This window comes from Epinephelus lanceolatus, chromosome 13 (genome assembly GCF_041903045.1).
Source record: "Epinephelus lanceolatus isolate andai-2023 chromosome 13, ASM4190304v1, whole genome shotgun sequence".
Lineage (NCBI taxonomy): Eukaryota > Metazoa > Chordata > Actinopteri > Perciformes > Serranidae > Epinephelus > Epinephelus lanceolatus.
Window position 1 is genome coordinate 40,595,900 of NC_135746.1, and position 21,070 is coordinate 40,616,969.

Genomic DNA, 21,070 nt, shown 5'->3' on the forward strand with positions numbered 1-21,070 from the left:
TAACTGTAAGTTCAGTTCAGGACCAGATGTTACAATCCGTTGATGCATATATTTGAGACTATGAGTGGGAGTGATTTACCATCTGGGGGTAGGGAGGGTAAAGCCTCCTTCACTGGTGTTTCAATGATAAATCCACAACACCTCCAGGGGGCACATCAGCAGCACCTGGCATCCCAGGTGCACCCCCCCTTGCTTTTACTCCCTTAAACCCTGCTGTTGTTAGTGGTAGGCTATTTCAGGGCCCAAATGGTGTCTCTCCTCTTGTTCCATAGCCACCGGCTTGCCTGTTCAGCTGCGCCAGAGAGGGCTCTGATGGCCCGACTGGGCTTGGCCTTGAGTTCCCATTTCTAATTTAATTTATTTTTTATTAATACAAGAAGTCACAACACTGGCACCCTCCTCCTCTGGCTGGTAAAGAGCAGTCCCTAACCTACCCTAGACTTCCTTCCTTTTATTAGATTGGCTTTGTTGTGGAAATTTATTTGGCCCAGCTGATTGTACAAGAACAGGCTCTTCCCTGGACCCCGAACTTTTAGCAGCTGGTGTGCTGGTAAACTGGACTTTAAGAGACTTTAATCTTAGACTATTTTAGCAAATCTTATTGAGGCTAGTTCTTAAAATAAATTCTTTGTAAAGACTTTACTCTGTGTGCTGATTGACAGACTCCTCCCCAGTGGAACTGTAGATAGAAAAAATCGGGGTTTCACTCCCCCGTGACAGTAACTATCAGTAGTGGTCAAGAGTTAGACAGACAAATGTCGCCACAGATCACGCAGCCCACTGCAACGCCCAGAGCGGAAGATGGGGAAAGCGGTCTTCGAAAGAGGAAGAGGATATTTGGCCATTCGGAAAATTCCATTTGTCTGTTTTGTCAGGCTAAGCGTACTGGATAGCACGCATGTTGACTGATCTCAGATCAGATATTAGCAGCAGTGCGGTAGGAAGGTCTGCAGGGAGGAGATACAACTAATCTGGCCGCAGGACAGACACCGTGAAGGCTTTTCTCAGTTTGAACAACAGCGCAGGTAAGATTTTCACTACATTACTGTATCACTGTAAACTAGTTATAAATGATCAGTTGGTTCTCAAACACGTTCTGCAGAGTCGGTAAAACTTTGAGGTTGTTTGAACATGTCTGTGTTTGCCTCCTTCTTTTTTGCTGTTAAACAGAGTGTGCAATAATCGGTAAATTTCACATGTCACTCTGCCTGTTTAAACTCAAAGCATAAAAGTTAAGTAGGCCTACAGCTCTATGATTTAAAAGCTTTTAAAAGCTGTGAACTGTAAATTCTGTCTCTAAAGGAAAACTTTGTCAACATCTGTTTTATCTAATAAGATAACATTTTCAGTCTGTTCATCTCACGTCAGCCAGTTTTTTTTGTAGCCATATTTATCTAGTGGACAGAAAATTAAGTGATTATATTATTGAAGTAGGCTACCTTAAGTTTATTTTGTATTTGTCACATTAATAATTTCTATAATTGAAAAAATCGATGTTGCTACTCAAAAATATTGCAATTCTAAGCTGTATCGATTTCCCCCACCCTAGATAGATAGATAGATAGATAGATAGATAGACAGACATATTCAATTAGATGAATAATTTCTAATATATACAAATATGCAATGGTGATTGTTGGGCAACATGTATTTTGATGTTGCCTACCCTAATGTCAAGTCTCTTTTTGATCATGTGACAACACAAATATGATACGGTAGCTAGTTTAGGCACAAAATATGTGAAGCCTGACAAGGTGAGCACATCTGCAAGTCCAGTGAGCAGTCATGGCTTTTAAACAGAAAAGCAGCAGTAAGGGAGGACAAGAGAGAAACCAATAGGAGGAAAAATAGCACATCAAATCAAGTTTATATAGCCTATAGCACATTTAAAAACAACTGCAGTTGACCAAAGTGGTGTACAAATTAAAATAATGGCACACAAATATATTGCAATGTAATTATGCACAAATATAAAACTGAATGAGAGTGGAAGGCTATTCCGGAGCTTTGGAGCAGCTACCACTGCTGTAGCTGTTCCAAAGAGAGAGCAAAGCTCCCTGAATTAAATTCCTCTGGCTTTAAACAGTTGCCGGTGGCGTGTGTGCGCCTTATAACTAGTAATTACTACTACTAACTAACTACAAACTAACTACAAACTAACTACTACTTGCACTTGTGTACACTACTACTGTAGCGTACACAAGTGCCTATCACAATAACGTGCACTGGGGCCAGTCGTAACTACCTTACGCCACTGACTGGCACGTTGCAGAAGGATAGGCTAGACAAAGCTGCCAGCTGATTCATGTGATGTACTGTGGTTAATAAGGTGTCAGAAATGAACTCAACACATTTTCCCTGGCAGTGAAAGCAGAGATGTTTCGGTGAAACAGCAGAGGCACTTTAGCAACCTGATGAGTACTGCCATTAGCATCAAGCTAGCAAACAATGTTATGTCTTCATAATGGAAAAGGATATAAAGGAATACAATTCACAAATACTGGCAGAGTTTTACTCACCACAACTGCAGATGTTACCAGCTTAATTTGAAACAGACTACATTAGAAACAGGCCTTTATTTCTCATTCCCTCTGTATTTTTCTATTTTTACTTTTAATCTGCTGGGGTAGGTACCAAAACCCAGTATTAAATGAGCCCTGGGGCTAAATTGTCAAAGACCGTAGTATTGATAAGCTCCGACATTATCGGTTCTTTTACCGGCACATATAAACATTTTGCTTATCATTCTGCAAGTTTTTCTCAAGTTCATGGCAACTACAGTGCCCTCCAAAAGTATTGGAACAGTGAGTCCAATTCGTTTACTTTTGTTGTAGACTGAAAATATTTGGGTTTGACATCAAAAGATGAATATGAGACAAGAGATCAACATTTCAGCTTTTATTTCCAGGTATTTACATCTGGATCTGATACACAACTTAGAAGATAGCATTATTTGTAATGGAACACAAAATTTTTAGGTGAGCAAAAGTATTGGAACATATAAACTTAAAATAGATTAAAGTGAATGAGACTTAATATTTAGTTGCAAATCCTTTGCTTTCAATAACTGCATCAAGCCTGTGACCCATTGACATCACCAAACTTTTGCATTCTTCTTTTGTGATGCTTTTCCAGGCTTTCACCGCAGCCTCTTTCAGTTGTTGTTTGTTTTGGGGGGTTACTCCCTTCAGTCTCCTCTTCAGCAGGTAAAATGCATGCTCTATTGGGTTTAAGTCTGGAGACTGACTTGGCCAGTCTAAAACCTTCCACTTCTTGCCCCTGATGAACTCCTTTGTTGTTTTGGCAGTGTGTTTTGGGTCGTTATCTTGCTGCATGATGAAGGATCTCCCAATCAGTTTGGTTGCATCTTTCTTTAAATTAGCAGACAAAATGTTTCTGTAGACTTCTGAGTTCATTTTGCTGCTGCCATCATGTGTTACATCATCAATGAAGATGAAAGAGCCCATCCCAGAAGAAGCCATGCAAGCCCAAGCCATGACATTACCTCCACCGTGTTTCACAGATGAGCTTGTATGTTTGGGATCATGAGCAGATCCTTTCTTTCTCCAAACTTTCGCCTTTCCATCACTTTGGAAAAAGTTAATCTTTGTCTCATCAGTCCATAAAACTTTTTCCCAGAATTTTTGAGGCTCATCTCTGTACCTTTTGGCAAATTCCAGCTTGGCCTTCCTATTCTTCTTGCTAATAAGTGGTTTGCATCTTCTGGTGTAGCCTCTGTACTTTTGTTCATGAAGTCTTCTGCAAACAGTAGATTGTGATACCTTCACTCCTGCCCTCTGGAGGTTGTTGCTGATGTCACTAACAGTTGTTTTAGGGTCTTTCTTTACAGCTCTCACAATGTTTCTGTCATCAACTGCTGATGTTTTCCTTGGTCTACCTGTTCGACATCTGTTGCTTAGTACACCAGTGGTTTCTTTCTTCTTCAGGACATTCCAAATGGTTGTACTGGCTATGGCCAATGTTTGTGCAATGGCTCTGATTGATTGTCCATCTTCTCTCAGATTCACAATTGCTTCTTTTTCACCCATAGACAGCTCTCTGGTTTTCATGTTGGTTCCACCTCTAAATGCAGTCTGCACAGGCAAAACCTATCGTACCCAATCTGAAACTGAGCTCAGACATTCAGTGCTATTTATTGTTTGAATAATCAATGTAATTGGGAGACACCTGGGCAACAAAACACACCTGTCAGTCACATGTTCCAATACTTTTGCTCTCATGAAAAATGGGTGGGTTCAAACAAAAGGTGCTATCTTCTAAGTTGTGTATCAGATCCAGATGTAAATACCTGGAAATGAAAGCTGAAATGTTGATCTCTTGTCCCATATTCATCTTTTGATGTCAAACCCAAATATTTTCAGTCTACAACAAAAATAAAGGAATTGGCCTCACTGTTCCAATACTTTTGGAGGGCACTGTACGCTCTTTACTGTGAGTGCAATTAAACCTTCGCGAGTAAAAAGCCAATACTTTATCAGTAGGTTGCATGTGTTCAATAAGCATAAACATGTACGGTAAACGTGAAGACAGCGATATTTTAGTAGTTACATTAATATATTGATGTGATCTGTCCACAGTCTGTAATCCACCGTGTCTACCATTATGTTTTACACACGCAAGTACAGAACGCTAGTTTGGCTAATAGGGAATTGTTGCAAATAAGCAAAAATGACAGCTGTCTGTATGTAGTCTAAGTATTTAGCTTAGTTTGCCACTTATCTTAAAACTGGATGAATTTGTTTAAACTAAGCTGCTGGTACACACAAACAGCCCCTCCTCTCTCCACCAGCAATAATGTTACCTGCACACAGTGAATCACATAAGCAGAGATAGAGCAGGACAGAGGACAAGAGGAATGACTTACAGTGACTGATAAATACTAAAGTGCACTCAGTATTGTGATGTCAAGAGTATTATTTATATGATGACTTTGCGGTTGTAAAAATGACTGTTGCTGCTCTAAAAACAACATTTAGTTATATTTAAAATATTCAGTAATCTAAACCTGCTCTTATTTTTTTTTTAATTAATACATTTTTTAAAAAGCAATTATTTAGAAATGATAAATAAGATAGGGATTATTGGGAAGGAGTATTGATAAACGTAATAAAATCTTGATGATACCCATCCCTATCATGGACCATCGTCGAGTCGGTCATGTCTGTTTGCCAAGTCACGGTAAGATTTTATAACTCCACAATAGCCTAATCTGACACAGTGACTCTCAGAACACACAAAAATGTTGTGTAGTGTGAACCTGGCATAAAAAATCTGTATTTTTTGATTCTTCTAGTCACTTCAATTACATCTACATTTCCCATAGTACAACAGCATGTATCTGATTTTCAAGTTAATATTTTCAGACTTTTCACTGGCTGTGTAGCACTGCTGTGTACACTTAATGTGTAAAGTCAGTACCTTAAATGTATTTCATGGAAAATAAATAATGTCCATTGAATCAGTTGTGTAGGAGGATGTAAAGTAATCTATTGTGGTAACCCACAATAGACACTGAGAGAGACATTCACCATAAACACTGAGAGAGACATTCACCAAGGGACTGTACCTTTAAGGGAGAGATTGACGGGGTACTAGGGCTGTCAGAATTGCTCAAAAATGACGTTCGAATATTCCTTCTAAAAATAACTCATAGGTTCGAACCATTCAAATTTTTTTTTTTTTTCACATTATGTCCACAAGAGGGCAAACTAATACAAGGAAACATACTTGTATATGTATTAATACAAGGAAACATAACTACTTGTAGGTATTTTTATTTCCACATAAACATTTTTGAAAACATTTACATACCTACACATTAAAACACATAAAACAATTATCTATAACATTACGTTATAAACGACCGCGGAGCTCTCGCTCGCCCCCCCTCTCTGACCCGTGGCCACACCGCCCACGGAAGCGCTGCGAATAGCCTCGAAGCACCGGACCGTGACCGGCTTGCGCCCTGCAGCGATCGTTTCGGCATCTGGTCTATTTTCTGCGCGAGCCGCGAGCGAATGTGTCAAGCCGGGTGATGGAGACAACAGCTGGGAGCAGAACCGCTTGTCGACCAGCGTGGAGAAATGCGCGTCTGATGCCAACGCCCACTCGCAAAGAGGACAGCTGCGGTGGTGTTTTTTTTTTTTTTCTCCACAATCGAATATCAATTTTCACATTCGAAGGTCCATTTTTTTTTCAAATTCGAATTTAAATTCGAATTTAGAATATTCGTTGACAGCCCTACAGGGTACTAGTGGTTCCGGGTTTATGTTGTGTTTACGTTTTCACCTCGCTCGCTGTACTGTGCAGTTATATATATTAAGTGGAGAGTAAAGCTGACTCGACGCGTCTCCGTGTCCTGTCTCCTCATTTTACACACTCCACATTGGTGACCCCTACGCGAGTTGGATACTGCTGAGTTATGTCAAACAACGACGGTAGTGACAATGCTGCTGCAGCGCCGGCGGTTGCTAACGGCGTGGCTAATGTCGGTGCTATTTACGCTGCGACCATCAAGTTACCGGACTTTTGGCAGCACAACCCGCGGCCGTGGTTTCAACACATCGAGGCCCAGTTCCAGCTGAGAGGAATAACACAGGACGTTACAAAGTATTTCCACGTCGTAGCAGCCTTAGATGCCTCGATGACAGTCAGGGCTATGGTACTGTTAGAGGCTCCTCCGGCCAACGGCAAGTACGACACACTCAAAGCATTCCTGTTACAACTCTTTGAACTGTCTGAGCTTGAGAAAGCAGACCGCCTGCTGTCCCTAAACGGCCTCGGTGACAGCAAGCCGTCCGAGTTAATGGAGAGAATGCTGGCTGTGCTGGGGGCGGCTGATCCCTCGTTTCTTTTCACCCACATTTTCCTGCACCAGCTTCCAGCACCCGTGCGCACCGCACTAGCCAGCTCTCCCCTCTCCTCCTCTAGAGGCTATCGGGCACTGGCTGTGGAAGCAGACAGGATTTTCCTCGCCAACCAGCAGCAGTTTGTCCATGTGGTGCTGCCCCCTCAGCACATGTCAGCCCCACCCCCACCTCCGGAGGACAACCCGGACACCGCAGCTGCAGTGACAGCCCACCGACAGCGTCAGGACGGGTGGTGTAATTATCATTCCAGGTTTGGGGCCAAGGCCAAGCAGTGTCGCAAGCCATGCAGTTTTGGAGCCCAGGGAAAAGCCAGGGCCGGCGCTCATTAGCAGCTATGGGCGCTGACCACGATTGCAAGCTGTTATTCATCACCAACACCTTGTCCGACCGGCGGCTGCTGGTCGATTGTGGTGCTCAGCACAGCATCCTGCCGGCGAAACCGGCAGACACCATGGCTGGCAGGCACAGCCCCCCGATGGATGCCGCCAACGGCACGCCCATACGTACCTATGGCACAAGGTATGTGGAGGTGTGTTTCAGCGGGTGGCGTTTGGGCTAGGACTTCGTCATGGCCGCCGCTCCTGGGAGCCGATTTCCTCTGTGCTTACAGACTTTTGGTGGATGTTACAAACTGCCGCCTGATCGACACCCTCTCTTTTGCATCGGCGGTGGCTAATCATGGCATGGAGCACCACATCACCACAGTCGGCCCCCCAGTCTATGCACAAGCCCGGTGCCTCGACTCTGCCAAGCTCGCAATCGCCAGGGAGGAGTTCACCACCATGGAGCACCTCGGCATTGTGCGCCGCTCCAACAGTTCATGGGCCTCCCCCTGCACATGGTAACCAAGGCTGATGGCGGTTGGCGCCCCTGTGGTGATTTTCATCGCCTAAATAACGCCACCACCCCCGACTGGTACCCAGCGCCGCACATACAGGACTTTTCTGCCCACCTTGCCGGTGCCACCATCTTTTCGAAGGTGGACCTGGTGCGCGGTTACCACCAGGTGCCCGTCCACCTGCAGGATGTCCCCAAGACAGCGGTCATCACACCCTTTGGCCTTTTTGAATTCCTGCGGATGCCTTTTGGCCTCAAGGGTGCAGCGCAGACGTTTCAGCGCCGTACTCTGTACTGCGAGACATGCCGTTCTTGTTTGTTTAGTTGGACGACATTCTCATGGCCAGCGCGTCCGCGGAGGACCATCTCACGCATCTCCGGCAGCTTCCCACGCCCCCGCACCGAGTTGGACGAGTTGGATTGGTCCCCATGGATGAGTTGGATTGGTCCCCATGGATGACTGATGCTTTTGGCGCTGCCAAAACCGCGCTGGCCAACGCTGCTCTGCTGGCGCACCCGTCTCTGACTGCCCCAGTTGCTCTCACTACAGATGCCTCTGATTACGCGGTGGGGGCTGTGTGTGAGCAGTGGGTGGGCGGAGCCTGGCAGCCGCTGGCCTTTTTCAGCAGGAAGCTCCGTGACAGCGAGAGGAAATACAGCGCCTTCGACAGAGAGCTCCTGGGTCTTTTCCTCTCGTCATTTCCGGCTCCTGCTGGAGGGCCGGCGGTTCACACCTTTCGTTGACCACAAGCCACTGACATTCACCATGGCCAAGTCTTCAAAGCCATGGTCTGGTCGACAACAGCTCTCTGCCATCTCCGAGTACACCACCGTCATTCAGCACGTGGCCGGCAAGGACAATTTCGTCCCCGACTTTCCCGGGCGGTCGCTGGGTCCGTCCACTTAAGCCTCGACTACGCAGCCATGGCGGCGGACCAGACTGCGGACTCTGAGGTTCAAGCCTACCGGACAGCCCCCGCGGCGCTGCTCATGGAAGATGTGGTGTTTGACACGGCCAACGCAACGCTCCTCTGCGACGTCTCCACTGGCCTGCCGCGCCCTATGGTACCTGCTGGCTGGAGGCGCCAGGTCTTTGACGCCATCCACGGCCTTTCCCACCCGGGGGTGAGGGCCTTTACCAAGCTGGTGGAGGCCAAGTTCGTCTAGCCGGGCCTGTGGAGGGATGTCAGGGCCTGGGCTGCTGCCTGCGTGGCGTGCCAGCGCGCAAAGGTGACGCATCATACTAAGGCCCCTTTGGCGCCCTTCAGGGTGCCAGAGAGATGTTTTGACCATGTGAATGTAGACCTGGTGGGGCCCCTTCCCCCCTCCCGTGGCTACACCTACCTCCTCACCATGGTGGACAGGACCACCAGGTGGCCAGAAGTTGTCCCCCTGTCCTCTACTACATCAGCTGACATGGCCCGGGCGTTCATTATAGCTTGGGTGGCCCATTTCGGCACACCGTCTGACCTCTCCTCAGACCAAGGTCTGCAGTTCACATCGGAGCTTTGGACTGCGGTCGCCGAGGGCCTGGGGGTAAAGGTCCACCGTACCACAGCGTATAACCCACAGAGCAACGGACTTTGCGAGCGGTTTCATCGTGACATGAAGGCCGCGCTCAGGGCCAGCCTCACAGGCAGCGACTGGGCTGACTGTCTCCCATGGGTTATGCTTTGCTCCGCCCCTAAGGAAGATCTTCAGGCTTCATACCCTCGATCTAGTTCTGACGTATGGAATTGAAATTGATAACCTAAAAGTCTTTCCACAGAATCCCTCGCTATCGGATCATTATCTGATTACTTTTGATTTCTTTTTACTCGATTACACGCCACTCAGCAACAGTTACTATACTAGATGTTTATCAGATAGTGCTGTCGCAAAATTTAAGGAAAAGATTACTCCGTCGTTAAATTCAATACCAAGTCCCTCAGTAACAGAGGTTTCCTGTACCGACTTTGATCATTTTGTCGATAGCGCCATAGGCTCGCTGCGAACAACACTTGACTCTGTAGCTCCTCTTAAAATGAAGTTAAAAAAGCAAAGAAAGTTCGCTCCTTGGTATAACTCTCAAACCCGTAAGTTAAAACAAATATCGCGAAAATTTGAAAGGAATTGGTGATTAACCAAACTGGAAGAATTTTGTTTAATCTGGACAGACAGTCTCAAAACTTATAAGAGGGGCCTCCGCAATGCCAGAGCAAACTATTACTCAGCATTAATAGAAGACAATAAGAACAACCCCAGGTTTCTTTTCAGCACTGTAGCCAGGCTGACTGAGAGTCAAAGCTCTATTGAGCCTTGTATTCCTTTAGCCCTTAGCAGTAATGATTTTATGAGCTTTTTTAATGACAAAATTCTAACTATTAGAGGCAAAATTCATGACCTCCTGTCCTCAGATAGTACCTATCTAACCTCAAACACAGCTGTAAGACCTAATATATATTTAGATTGCTTCTCCCCAATTTCTCTTCAAGAATTGATCGCAGTGATTTCTTCATCTAAATCATCAACATGTCTCTTAGACCCCATCCCAACTAGGCTACTTAAGGAGGTCTTTCCTTTAGTTAACACTCATATATTAGATATGATCAATCTATCCTTATTAATAGGCTATGTACCACAGTCTTTTAAGGTAGCTGTAATTAAACCTCTACTAAAAAAGCCCACCCTGGATCCAGAGGTGTTAGCCAACTATAGACCAATATCTAATCTTCCCTTTATGTCAAAGATCCTTGAGAAAGTAGTTGCAGACCAGCTGTGTGATTTTCTCCATGATAATAATTTATTTGAGGAATTTCAGTCAGGATTTAGAGTGCATCATTGCACTGAGACAGCACTAGTTAAAATTACAAATGACCTCCTGATTGCTTCAGACAAAGGACTTGTCTCTGTACTTGTTTTATTAGATCTTAGTGCGGTGTTTGACACAATTGACCATCAAATTCTACTGCAGAGACTGGATCACTTAATTGGCCTAAAAGGTTCTGCACTGAGCTGGTTTAAATCTTATTTATCTGATTGTTTTCAGTTTGTTGACGTTCATAATGAATCATCCTTACGTACCAAAGTTTGTTTTGGAGTTCCGCAAGGTTCTGTGCTCGGACCAATCCTATTTACTCTATATATGCTTCCTTTAGGTAACATCATTAGAAATCACTGTATAAATTTCCATTGTTATGCAGATGATACTCAGTTGTATTTATCGATGAAGCCAGAAGAAAGTAATCAATTAACTAAACTCCATAACTGCCTTAAAGACATAAAAACTTGGATGAGCACCAATTTCCTGATGTTAAATTCAGACAAAACTTAAGTTATTGTTCTTGGCCCCAAATAACTCAGAGACTCTTTATCTGATGACATAGTTTCTCTAGATGGCATTGCTCTGGCCTCTAGCACTACCGTAAGAAACCTCAGAGTAATATTTGATCAAGATTTGTCTCTTAATTCTCATTTAAAACAAACCTCACGGACTGCATTTTTTCATCTGCGTAATATTGCAAAAATTAGGCCTATCCTGACCCAAAAAGATGCAGAAAAATTGGTCCACACTTTTGTTACCTCAAGGCTGGATATGGGGGAAAGCCTGAGCGGGTGGCTATAGACCGTCTCAAGCCTGCTCATATGGATGTTGGGGAACCGCTTCAGCTGGCCCAGCCTCCACGGCGGGGGCACCCCCGTGCAACAGCCGCGTCCCCTGCCCCTGGCTCTTCCCCTGTCCCTGCTGAGGTTTTGGCCCAAGCCCCAGCCCTACCCCTTGCCTTTGACCCCCCTCCTGTTAAGCGCAGCCGTTATGGCCCCCTGATCCGCCCCCCTACAGCCTGTTGACTTTTCTAGGGACTGTTATAAGCGGGATTGTTCTGTTTTGCACTAGTGGGTGGGTGTCTGTTCTAATTGGGGTGCCTGTTCTTTCTGGTCCTGTTATTATGGGTGAATTTTGGGGGGGCCTGTGTGGTGACCCACAATAGACATTGAGAGAGACATTCACCAAGGGACTTAGGACTTGCCTTAGGACTTTAAGGGAGAGGTTGACGGGGTACTAGTGGTTCCGGGTTTATGTTGTGTTTACGTTTTCACCTCGCTCGCTGTACTGTGCAGTTATATATATGTTAAGTGGAGAGTAAAGCTGACTCGACGCATCTCCGTCTCCTGTCTCCTCATTTTACACACTCCACACTATAGCCTTAAACATGTTACTGTCACAAAGGCTAATTACAGTAGTATAGCAGAGTGGAGGTGCAGCAGAAGAAACTACATTCACGTGAACTATTTGAATGGAACTTTATTGAAAAAAACTCATAGCAGGCATGACTGGTTGACAGCATTGAACTGTCAACCATTAACCTACCAAAGCAAATAACCTGACACAGTTTACCCTTTTTTTTCTACATACTTTGCTACATGCCCACATACCCAGCTTACCTGTCCACACTAATATTTGCACTGCTGAGCCAATGCAACAGCATCACTTCCTTTAAGCTTTGCTAAAGTTTGACTTTCTCTTTGGACATCTTGTCAGGACGAAGACAGTATGTGGACACTGGCCTTTCACATGGTTTTCATCGGTTCATACCTACAGGTATGTGAATAGCACAAAACCAATCAGGTCTACTTTTTTCGCCACTTCATTTTAGTGATCATCAAGTCTCATCATATTATACATACATACTCATATCGTGAGGCCCAGCAGCAGATGGAGACATGAAATACAATATTTTTCTATGTATGTAATATTCATTGTGCAAATTAAGAAAAAGTATGTCGACCCATTCCAGTATTTTATTTCAAAGCCGATCATGTGCCAATATTATCGTGCATCCCTACCAGAAATCCCGGCCTCACTATGAATAAAGAAAAGGTTCAGTATTTTGGGAAATTAGATTAGAAGAAGCACTCTCATATCTGAATGGTAAATATTAAGTTACAACCTGCAGTCGGGTAGCTGAGTATAAAGGCTTCCAACGGCCTAGCTACAGCTGGCCTGGCTCCATCCGACAGTAAAAACATCTGCCATCAATTAAAGCTCACAAATTAACATGTTTTGTACTGATTTAAAAAATGCTTAAATGTTGCTGTTTCCCCATTTTGACTCTTTATGCTAAGCTAAGCTAACTGGCTGCTGGTTCCAGCTGCATACTTACCATATAGACATAAGAGTGGTATCAATCTTTGCAATTAATTCTCAGCTTCAAAGCAAATAAGCATATTTCTTAAAATGTTGAACAAATCCTTTAACCATAGAGTTCAGTCATTTCTAAATTTACAAAAAAGTTTAACCTTCCCACCTGCAGGGAATCGCATGCTACCCATCATGCACTTTATACGGCATTGTGGCTAATTGCGCCATGCAGCACCACTACTGGGTTCCTGCTCTGCCTCCCAACATCACAGACCTCTACCTGGAGATGAACTACATCGGTGAGATCAACAGCAGCTCGCTCAGAAGCTATGACCAGCTGCAACGAGTAGATCTTGGAAGTCAGAAAGTGCTGCTTGTCATAAGGAACAACGCTTTCCTCAGGCAGAGAAAACTGATAAAGTTGGTCCTTGGCAACACCCAGCTTCAGCTGGAGCCAAGGGCTTTTGCAGGACTGTTTAACTTACAAAATTTGTTTTTGGATCATTGCAATTTGTCAGACTCTATACTGGCAGAAAGCTATCTGCAGCCACTTTTATCCCTAGAAAAGCTTGATCTCTCTGGTAATAAAATAGTGAGACTCCGACCAGGACTGTTCTTTTCAAAACTTACAAAGTTCACACAACTAAACCTCAAATTGAATCGTATTGAAAGTTTATGTGAAGAGGATCTTGTCGGTTTCCAGGGGAAATACTTCACACTCCTGAACTTGCAATCCAATTACGTTAGGTATAGTGATGATTTTGACTGGGAAAGATGTGGGAACCCTTTCAGAGGGATGGCCTTTAATACCCTTGACTTATCCAGCAATGGGTTCAGCGTGACCATAGCAAGAATTTTTTTTAAAGCAATACAGGGTACCCCAATTGCTCATGTTATATTATCTGGACACATGGGTAAAGGCTTTTCATTTAACAACCTTCCAGATCCAGATAAAAACACATTTGAAGGCCTCATGAATAGTTCAGTTACCATTTTAGATCTGTCTAAAAACTATATATTTACTTTGCAGAAGGCTTTTTTAAGTCCTCTAAAGGATGCAAAAATCGTTGACATTTCCATGAACAAAATCAATCAGATAAACAGAAATGCCTTTGATGGTCTTCAAGGACATTTACGATTGCTCAACCTGTCATCTAACCTCTTAGGAGAAATATATTCTCACACATTTACCAATCTGACAGACCTTCGGGTGTTAGATTTGTCATACAACTACATTGGGGCCTTGGGACATGAAGCATTCAGTGGTCTTCCTAAATTACGAGCGTTATATCTGACGGGAAATTCACTGCGAGTCCTAGGTTCTCCTGCACCATTACCAAACTTAGATTTTCTTCTCTTGGGCGACAATAGGTTGACATCTATATACAACATAAATAAATTGGGTAATAACAGTATTTATGTGGATGTTGCAGACAATAAACTAACAAATTTGGATGATATTTTTGTAATTTTAACCCAATTCAGGCATCTCCAAACTTTCTTCTATGGTGGCAACTTGATCAAGTGGTGCAGTCAGAATGTTACAGTACCTCACAATAATAGTTTGCGAGTGCTGGATCTTCATGACAGCTCCCTGCATATAATCTGGGGGCGGGGGGAGTGCCTCAACCTTTTTGATCATCTAGAAAATTTGCAGGGTCTAAATTTAAGCTTAAACTCACTTGCGGCTCTCCCACGAGGGATTTTTAATGGTCTAGGCTCAATCACAGAGATCGACCTCTCATCTAACGCCTTAACTTTTTTGCAGCCAGATATTTTCCCGGTCAGCCTGAAAAGACTCGACCTCTCTAACAACTTTTTAGCCGCTCCAGACCCAAGGACTTTTCAGTCCATCAGCTTCCTTAGCCTGGCTGCAAATCGGTTCCACTGTGATTGCAATCTGGAGAGCTTCCTGAAGTGGCTGAAAGTGACACATGTAAACTTCTTCAGCCCGATTGATGAGTTCAGATGTGAGTTTCCAGCTGCTCTCCATAAACATTCTCTACTGGAATACTCCACAAACGTCAAACCATGTGAGGACGTCCAAGACCTTAAGATTGCGCTTTTCATCCTCTCTGCTCTCCTCATCATTGCTTTCATCCTCAGTGGGATTGTTTACGCCCGTCTCCGAGGGCACATATTCATTATCTACAAAAAGATCATCAGTAGGGTTGTCAATGGCCCAAAACCGACAACTTATGTTGACGAAGTGCAGTATGACGCCTTCCTCTGCTTTAGCAACAATGACTATGGGTGGGTAGAGGCTGCATTGCTTAAGAAGCTGGATAACCAGTTTTCAAAGGGGAACATCCTCCACTGCTGTTTCGAGGCCAGAGACTTCCTGCCAGGTGAGGATCACCTTTCCAACATCAGAGATTCCATCTGGGGCAGCAGGAAGACTGTGTGCATCGTCTCCAAAGAGTTCCTCAAAGGTACAGTTTTTCTGAGTTATTAACAGTTGCAAGTCTACATTTGTCTCCTTAAGTCTTAGCTTTGAAATATTTTCTCCTTTTTTTCTAAGGCATAGTTTGACATTTTGAGAGACGTGTGTGTCCTGTGTGTGCATTTTGAGTAACTTAACACCCCCTGAAAATCTTGTTTTTGCTGACCTGCAGTGGCTTAACTTTCCTCTCGTCTTTCCTTTCCCTCCTTTGTGAGTCATAAAATTAGTTACAAAATGAAATAATAAATAGGTTAGAAAAACTAACTGAGTCGTGCCTCTTTCTAGATGGTTGGTGCTTGGAGGCGTTCTCATTGGCCCAGGGCCGGATGCTGGAGGAGCCAACGAGCATCCTGATTATGTTGGTGGTAGGGAAGGTGTGTATAAGGCTGCTGAGATACTTAATTTGCACCCATTCTCTAGGGGTCAGCAAAAGCCATATTTAGAATTTTTAAATATCTGTCTGTGGGTGTTTTTACTAAAAAAAAATTGGGGACTTTGGGGGCAGGGGAAACTAGCAGCCAACAAGTAGTTCCCTATAAACTTCAAGGAGACACAGAGCAATCTTGGCATTATTGTTATTGTTGTGTTTTTTGCTGGCCATGTGACAAATTAAAGTCCAATATTTGCTCTCCTTTTAGCTCTGGTCTCTAAATCCTCCTTAGCTGCTAAATGCTACACTATATTCAGCTTTGTTTGTTTGTTTGATGCTGGGCAGATAGTGCAGTGCACACACATGAGACAACTTAAACATGCAAGTAGTGTTGTAGTGGAGGGTATACCTACTTCTTTTTCAGGCTGTGTACAGTATACCCACCTATCAACCAAAAAGCCATTGGGATATATAGGAGGGTGTGCCCACTTCCTCCTTGGCAATCTATCCATCTACCTAGTAATACACCCAGCTCATCAATTACCACTACGCCACTGCATACTGGTAGTCATGTGACCCACTGTTAATACAAAACTATTGATAAGAGCTGCTTTAAAGAGTAACCAAACTCAAACGAACAAATCTCATTTTTTCTTAAAGGCCCAGTGTGTAGGATTTAGGGGCATCCACTGACAGAAATTGTATATAATATCCATATCTATTTTCTTTAGTGTATTATCACCTGAAAATAAGAGTTGTTGTGTTTTTTGCTACCCTAGAATGAGCAGTTATATCTACATACAGAGTGGGTCCTTTCCATGGATCTATTAAAAGACCTGGATACAGCATTGGAGGCAGGACCTTGTTTATTCCTTTTAAAAGTTGCTCAGTGGCACATGAAGCCAAAAAGCTCTATTGCAGCAGTATCAAATTACCCAGACAATCGGAGCGGCTTCTGTATCACTGCCCATAGAGCAGGCGGAGAGACCAGCCGATCTGGCTACTTCTAGTTTGGCACTTTGCTAACTTACATGGGTACGAAATTATTTAATCTTGCAGCTCTTCTAGACTTTCTAAATGTTGTCAGATGGAATTAATTAAATCCTGATTGTGAAATGAGTCATTTGGAGGGGGTAGTGATGCTCAAAAATGTATCCACTGATTTACAGATGTCTCTTTCCCAGTATAAGTGAACGGAAAAAGTATTGTTGGGCCCATTGGCATTATGTGACAGATCCCTGAAATTGCAGTACTACTGTTTGGCTACTATGAAAATTGGCTTCAAAGCTTGGCTAACTTCGTGGGCGCCTGGTCCTCTCCCAAGAAGTCCGCCAACCAACCAACTCTGCAATGTCACTACTAGATGCCACTACTGGGACAACTGCATAGTAAAATAGTTACCTATCTTTTTATCTGTCACTGACACATCTTTGTTGCCAGGTGAGCAACTCTCTAGACATCACTGGATGATGGGCAATTCAGTACATACTTTTCACAAGCAGATGTCAGGCTTCATACAGATTTAAGTAATATTACTTAACAAAGAGGGAAGGAACTGGTGCTTTGCAATTTTTAGAAAATATTTTTTTTTATCTTGTTAGTATTATTATTTTTAAGAATTATAATAAAAAAAAATTAAGTTCCTGACCTTCACTACTGATCAACATCTCCATTCTAACACAATACAACTCAAGGTGGCTCACTACCAGCTGATGAAGCACCATGCAATCCGAGCTTTCATCCAAAGGAGAAAGTACCTAATTTGGCCGGAGGACCCTCAGGACCTAGAGTGGTTTTTTGAGAAGCTCGTCTCACAGATACTCAAGGACACAAAGGTGAAAAAATTTGCAGAGGACAAACCTGACGCTGCACAGTCTGACATCCAATCTCAGAACGAGGACAGTATCCAGCTTGAGGCCATCGCTGCTATTGCCATGTGAACTCTAACTGTGTGATAACGTGTTGATACCAAAATCATTCCAGCTGAAGTGTCACCAGTGATCTTGCACTCCAGGCTCCTCAGCAGGATGAGGATGATGTTCTCCTCTAAAAAGACCTTTCTGAAAAGGACTATGGGTATTATTAATCTTCCAAGGGAGTAATAGCAAAGTCTCTTCAAAAAGTCCTTCATGTTTAAGTTTTAGAACCAGACTTAGAAGCTGTCTGGTCCTGAACACTTTCATTTCCGTGTATGGAGGTGATCTGTTGCACAATATCAAATCAATTTATAATTCCTTTCTCTATATTTTCAGTATTTTATCTTTTGTCATTGTCAGCATTTACTGTACTCCATGACTCACTGACATGTGATCATAAAGAAATTAGTATGTCATTTGTTAATGCTGTGTTGTTGAAATTAACAATATGTAACACTGAGTAAGTGAAATATGTTTGATTCATCAAGCGTAATAACAATATGTTGGGATTCACAGGACCACAGATGATTTATCATTTGGTAAAATCATCACTGGGCATTTAAGGCTTTTTCCTCTGCATGCTCTTTGTTCTCCAAACAAAGACAGCTAGGTGACACCCATCTCCACAGGAGGTCTCACCTCACACCTCAGTGAGACACAAGTCTCACAACTTGATTGGACAGCACTGTTACAGTGACATGCCCCTCTGTGATGTCACCAAACTCTAAGCTAAGTCCTGCTCCTTTCAAGCTCTCTCTCTTGCTCTCCAGCTGTTAAACAGGTAACACCTCTTTCCAGCTGGGCCTGGAACAGCAGAGGCCCAGACCCTTGCTCCATAGCCCCAAACCACTAAAGGGAGGGCAATGGATCATAGAAACACAAGGTTTGCAACTAGCTTTCCAGCAACAAGGAACTAAGTGAGTTAGCACCCAGCGTCTAACTCTGCTAAACCCTGAGCGACCAGCTTCCTCAGAGTTTCACCTTTGGAACAAAGGACCCAACAAAGACTGCGCCTGGAACCATCTTCCCAGCCTTCTTCTGCCGGCTAACAAAGCAGTACACCACCAAGTGACTCTTTCTCCCATCCATTTAAGGATCGGTAATGTAACAACTGGGCATAGCTTATCACAGCTTTACAGGCTAAGCAAGACTGTTTAACTTGTATGTGATTTGATGCTGTTCATTGAGTTATTGTTGTGATTAGATTGCAGTTAGGTCATTGATTAGTTGGCTTTGCCAAAGCTAAGTATTTAGTTTGCTAATACTGTTCACAAACAGATTCTTGCACACAACTAAACAATATTTGCACTAATCCAGACTGTTTGCAACACATGTCACATTGACATAGACTCATTAACAAATAGGCTTTCAACAGAGCTACACCCAAACAGGCATCTCAAAGTTCCCGCTTCTTTTCCTTTGTCTTTGTCCTGACCACACGGTCAGACAAACACCTCCCCTGACCTGGAGCCAGCCTTGATTCGGCCATTTTGGTAGTTCTCTGTTGTCAGCCATTTTGTTTTGTAGGCCAAACAGCTCTTTGATCACCACACCCACCTTTGTCTTTCTCTTTTTCTCTCTTGCACACACACACATATACACACCAAGCTTGTATATAGTTAGTTAGAATTTGTGTGTTTTGGTTTGCTTTGCTAGTTTGTGAATAAATATAATTCTTTGGAATCATACCTGCTGTCTGTTTAATGTTGCACAAGAGTGAATGAATAGTCAACCTCTGCTGCGTCAAGAACTCCGAAATTCTTCAGGCGTTACTGTTAATTTTGGTTGTTGTCATTAATTTAATTATTAATCAAAACTCCAAATTAATAGTTTAGCCTATTTTCTGAGACTGATATCTTTAACTGGCTATCATTTTCCCTTTACGGGAATGGTGCCCCACGAGGTGATTTAATGTTAATTAAGTCACATTATTTAACATAATTATTAATTATTAATAATAATAATTAATTATTTCCGATAGCCAATTAAATCCCAACATATTTGGTGCCGCCGTGTGAAGCCCGAATTTATGTTCCCAACATTTTTGGTGCCTCCGTGTGAAGCCTAATGTGTTGACCCCAACAAATTTGTGATGTATTTTCTTGTCAGCTGCTCTCACTAAATGTGGTACAAGTACAAGACCGTTCAGTTTAATACAGGGGTGTCCAAACATTTTTGAGTGGAGGCCAGATTATATAATGTGAAAAAATCCAAAGGCCAGCTGCTTCTCGCATCAAATGGGTTATTAAAAAAAGAAAATCACAACCAAACAAGTCACACAAAACTGTGTCATGTTTCAGTATTCAGCTCCTAAAAGCAGCAGCCCTCACTGTCGATTTAATGCTTATTTGCCGTGGCCATGTCTGCCACCTGGCAGGAAATGTCTGATGTTAGGTAACTGTTCCCTGTGCTTGCTTATCATCTGTTTATGAAAACACATTAGTTTCGCCTGTATATTTCCTATTCAGTGCATGTCTACAAACTATTTGTCATTCTGCCATTGTGATGTAAAATACAAAGTGCAAATGCTTGATCAACCAATATTGTATGGCAGGACACATATAGTATCTTTTGAAAGTCAGGCCAAGGGCCATTTAAAATCAGTCTGAAGGCCACAGTTGGCTCCCTGGATGGAATTTTGGACATGTCTCCCCTAATAACCTGCAGGAAGAAGCAATGAAGCACATTAGAGGAGAGAGAGTCAGTTTTTTAATCACTGTAGGTGTTGCCGCCAGAGGTGTGGATATGAGTCACATGACTTGGACTCGAGGTCAGAAACACAAAATGGATGATTTTGGACTTGACAATATCAAAAAAAAAAACTTGCAACTCAACTTTGACTTTAAGATCATGACTTGTGACTTCACTTGAGCCTTTTGATATAGGGTTCCTACGCAAGTATGGAAATAAATTTGATCAATTTCCAGGTATTAAAGTATGGAAAATGAAAAATAAAGTATGGAAAGATATTTATGTTTCCAGACTATTACCACTGTTCTAAAATACTGTTTTCTAAAACAGAAAATTAGGTATTTCCAAAAATAATTTAATCAATCCGGATCGTGTTTTATGCCGGGCCAAGCACAGTTTGTGTGAGAGCAAACGTCTCAGAAAACATACTGCCCCTTTTACCTGATTGACAAGTGGTATGTCCAGTCCGCTGCCCCATGACCCAGGTATCAAGTTTCACTCCAACACTGCACCTTTGACAAGAAGACGAGTTTCATGTGGTTCACAATGGGTAGATGCAAGTTTTTGGATGGATGGCTTGACAACACCATATATAAATACTGGTTGGCTAAGGATTCCCAATTCACACACAGAGCTAGATGCAACCTTTGTGTGAAACCATTTGACATCGCCAACATGGGGGAGAAGGTGATTCTGAGCCACATGAAAGGAAAAAATACCGACGTCTCGTTACTGCATCGCTTGCACCCAGAGTCCCACCCTTTTTGCCTCAGCCCAGACATTGCCTTACCTGAGTTTTTATTT

The 21,070-nt window shown here is 43.1% G+C and overlaps 1 protein-coding gene across 1 annotated transcript; it reads left to right on the plus strand.

Moving 5' to 3' along the window:
• The first annotated feature begins 711 nt into the window (after positions 1-711).
• On the plus strand, positions 712-19,263 carry tlr5b (toll-like receptor 5b). Its single transcript, XM_033647947.2, has 5 exons — positions 712-1,025; positions 12,247-12,306; positions 13,019-15,278; positions 15,575-15,663; positions 17,354-19,263. Exons 2-5 carry the CDS (start codon positions 12,259-12,261, stop codon positions 17,597-17,599), a joined length of 2,643 nt encoding a protein of 880 aa, XP_033503838.2. The 5' UTR covers positions 712-1,025; positions 12,247-12,258; the 3' UTR covers positions 17,600-19,263.
• The last annotated feature ends 1,807 nt before the right edge of the window (positions 19,264-21,070 follow it).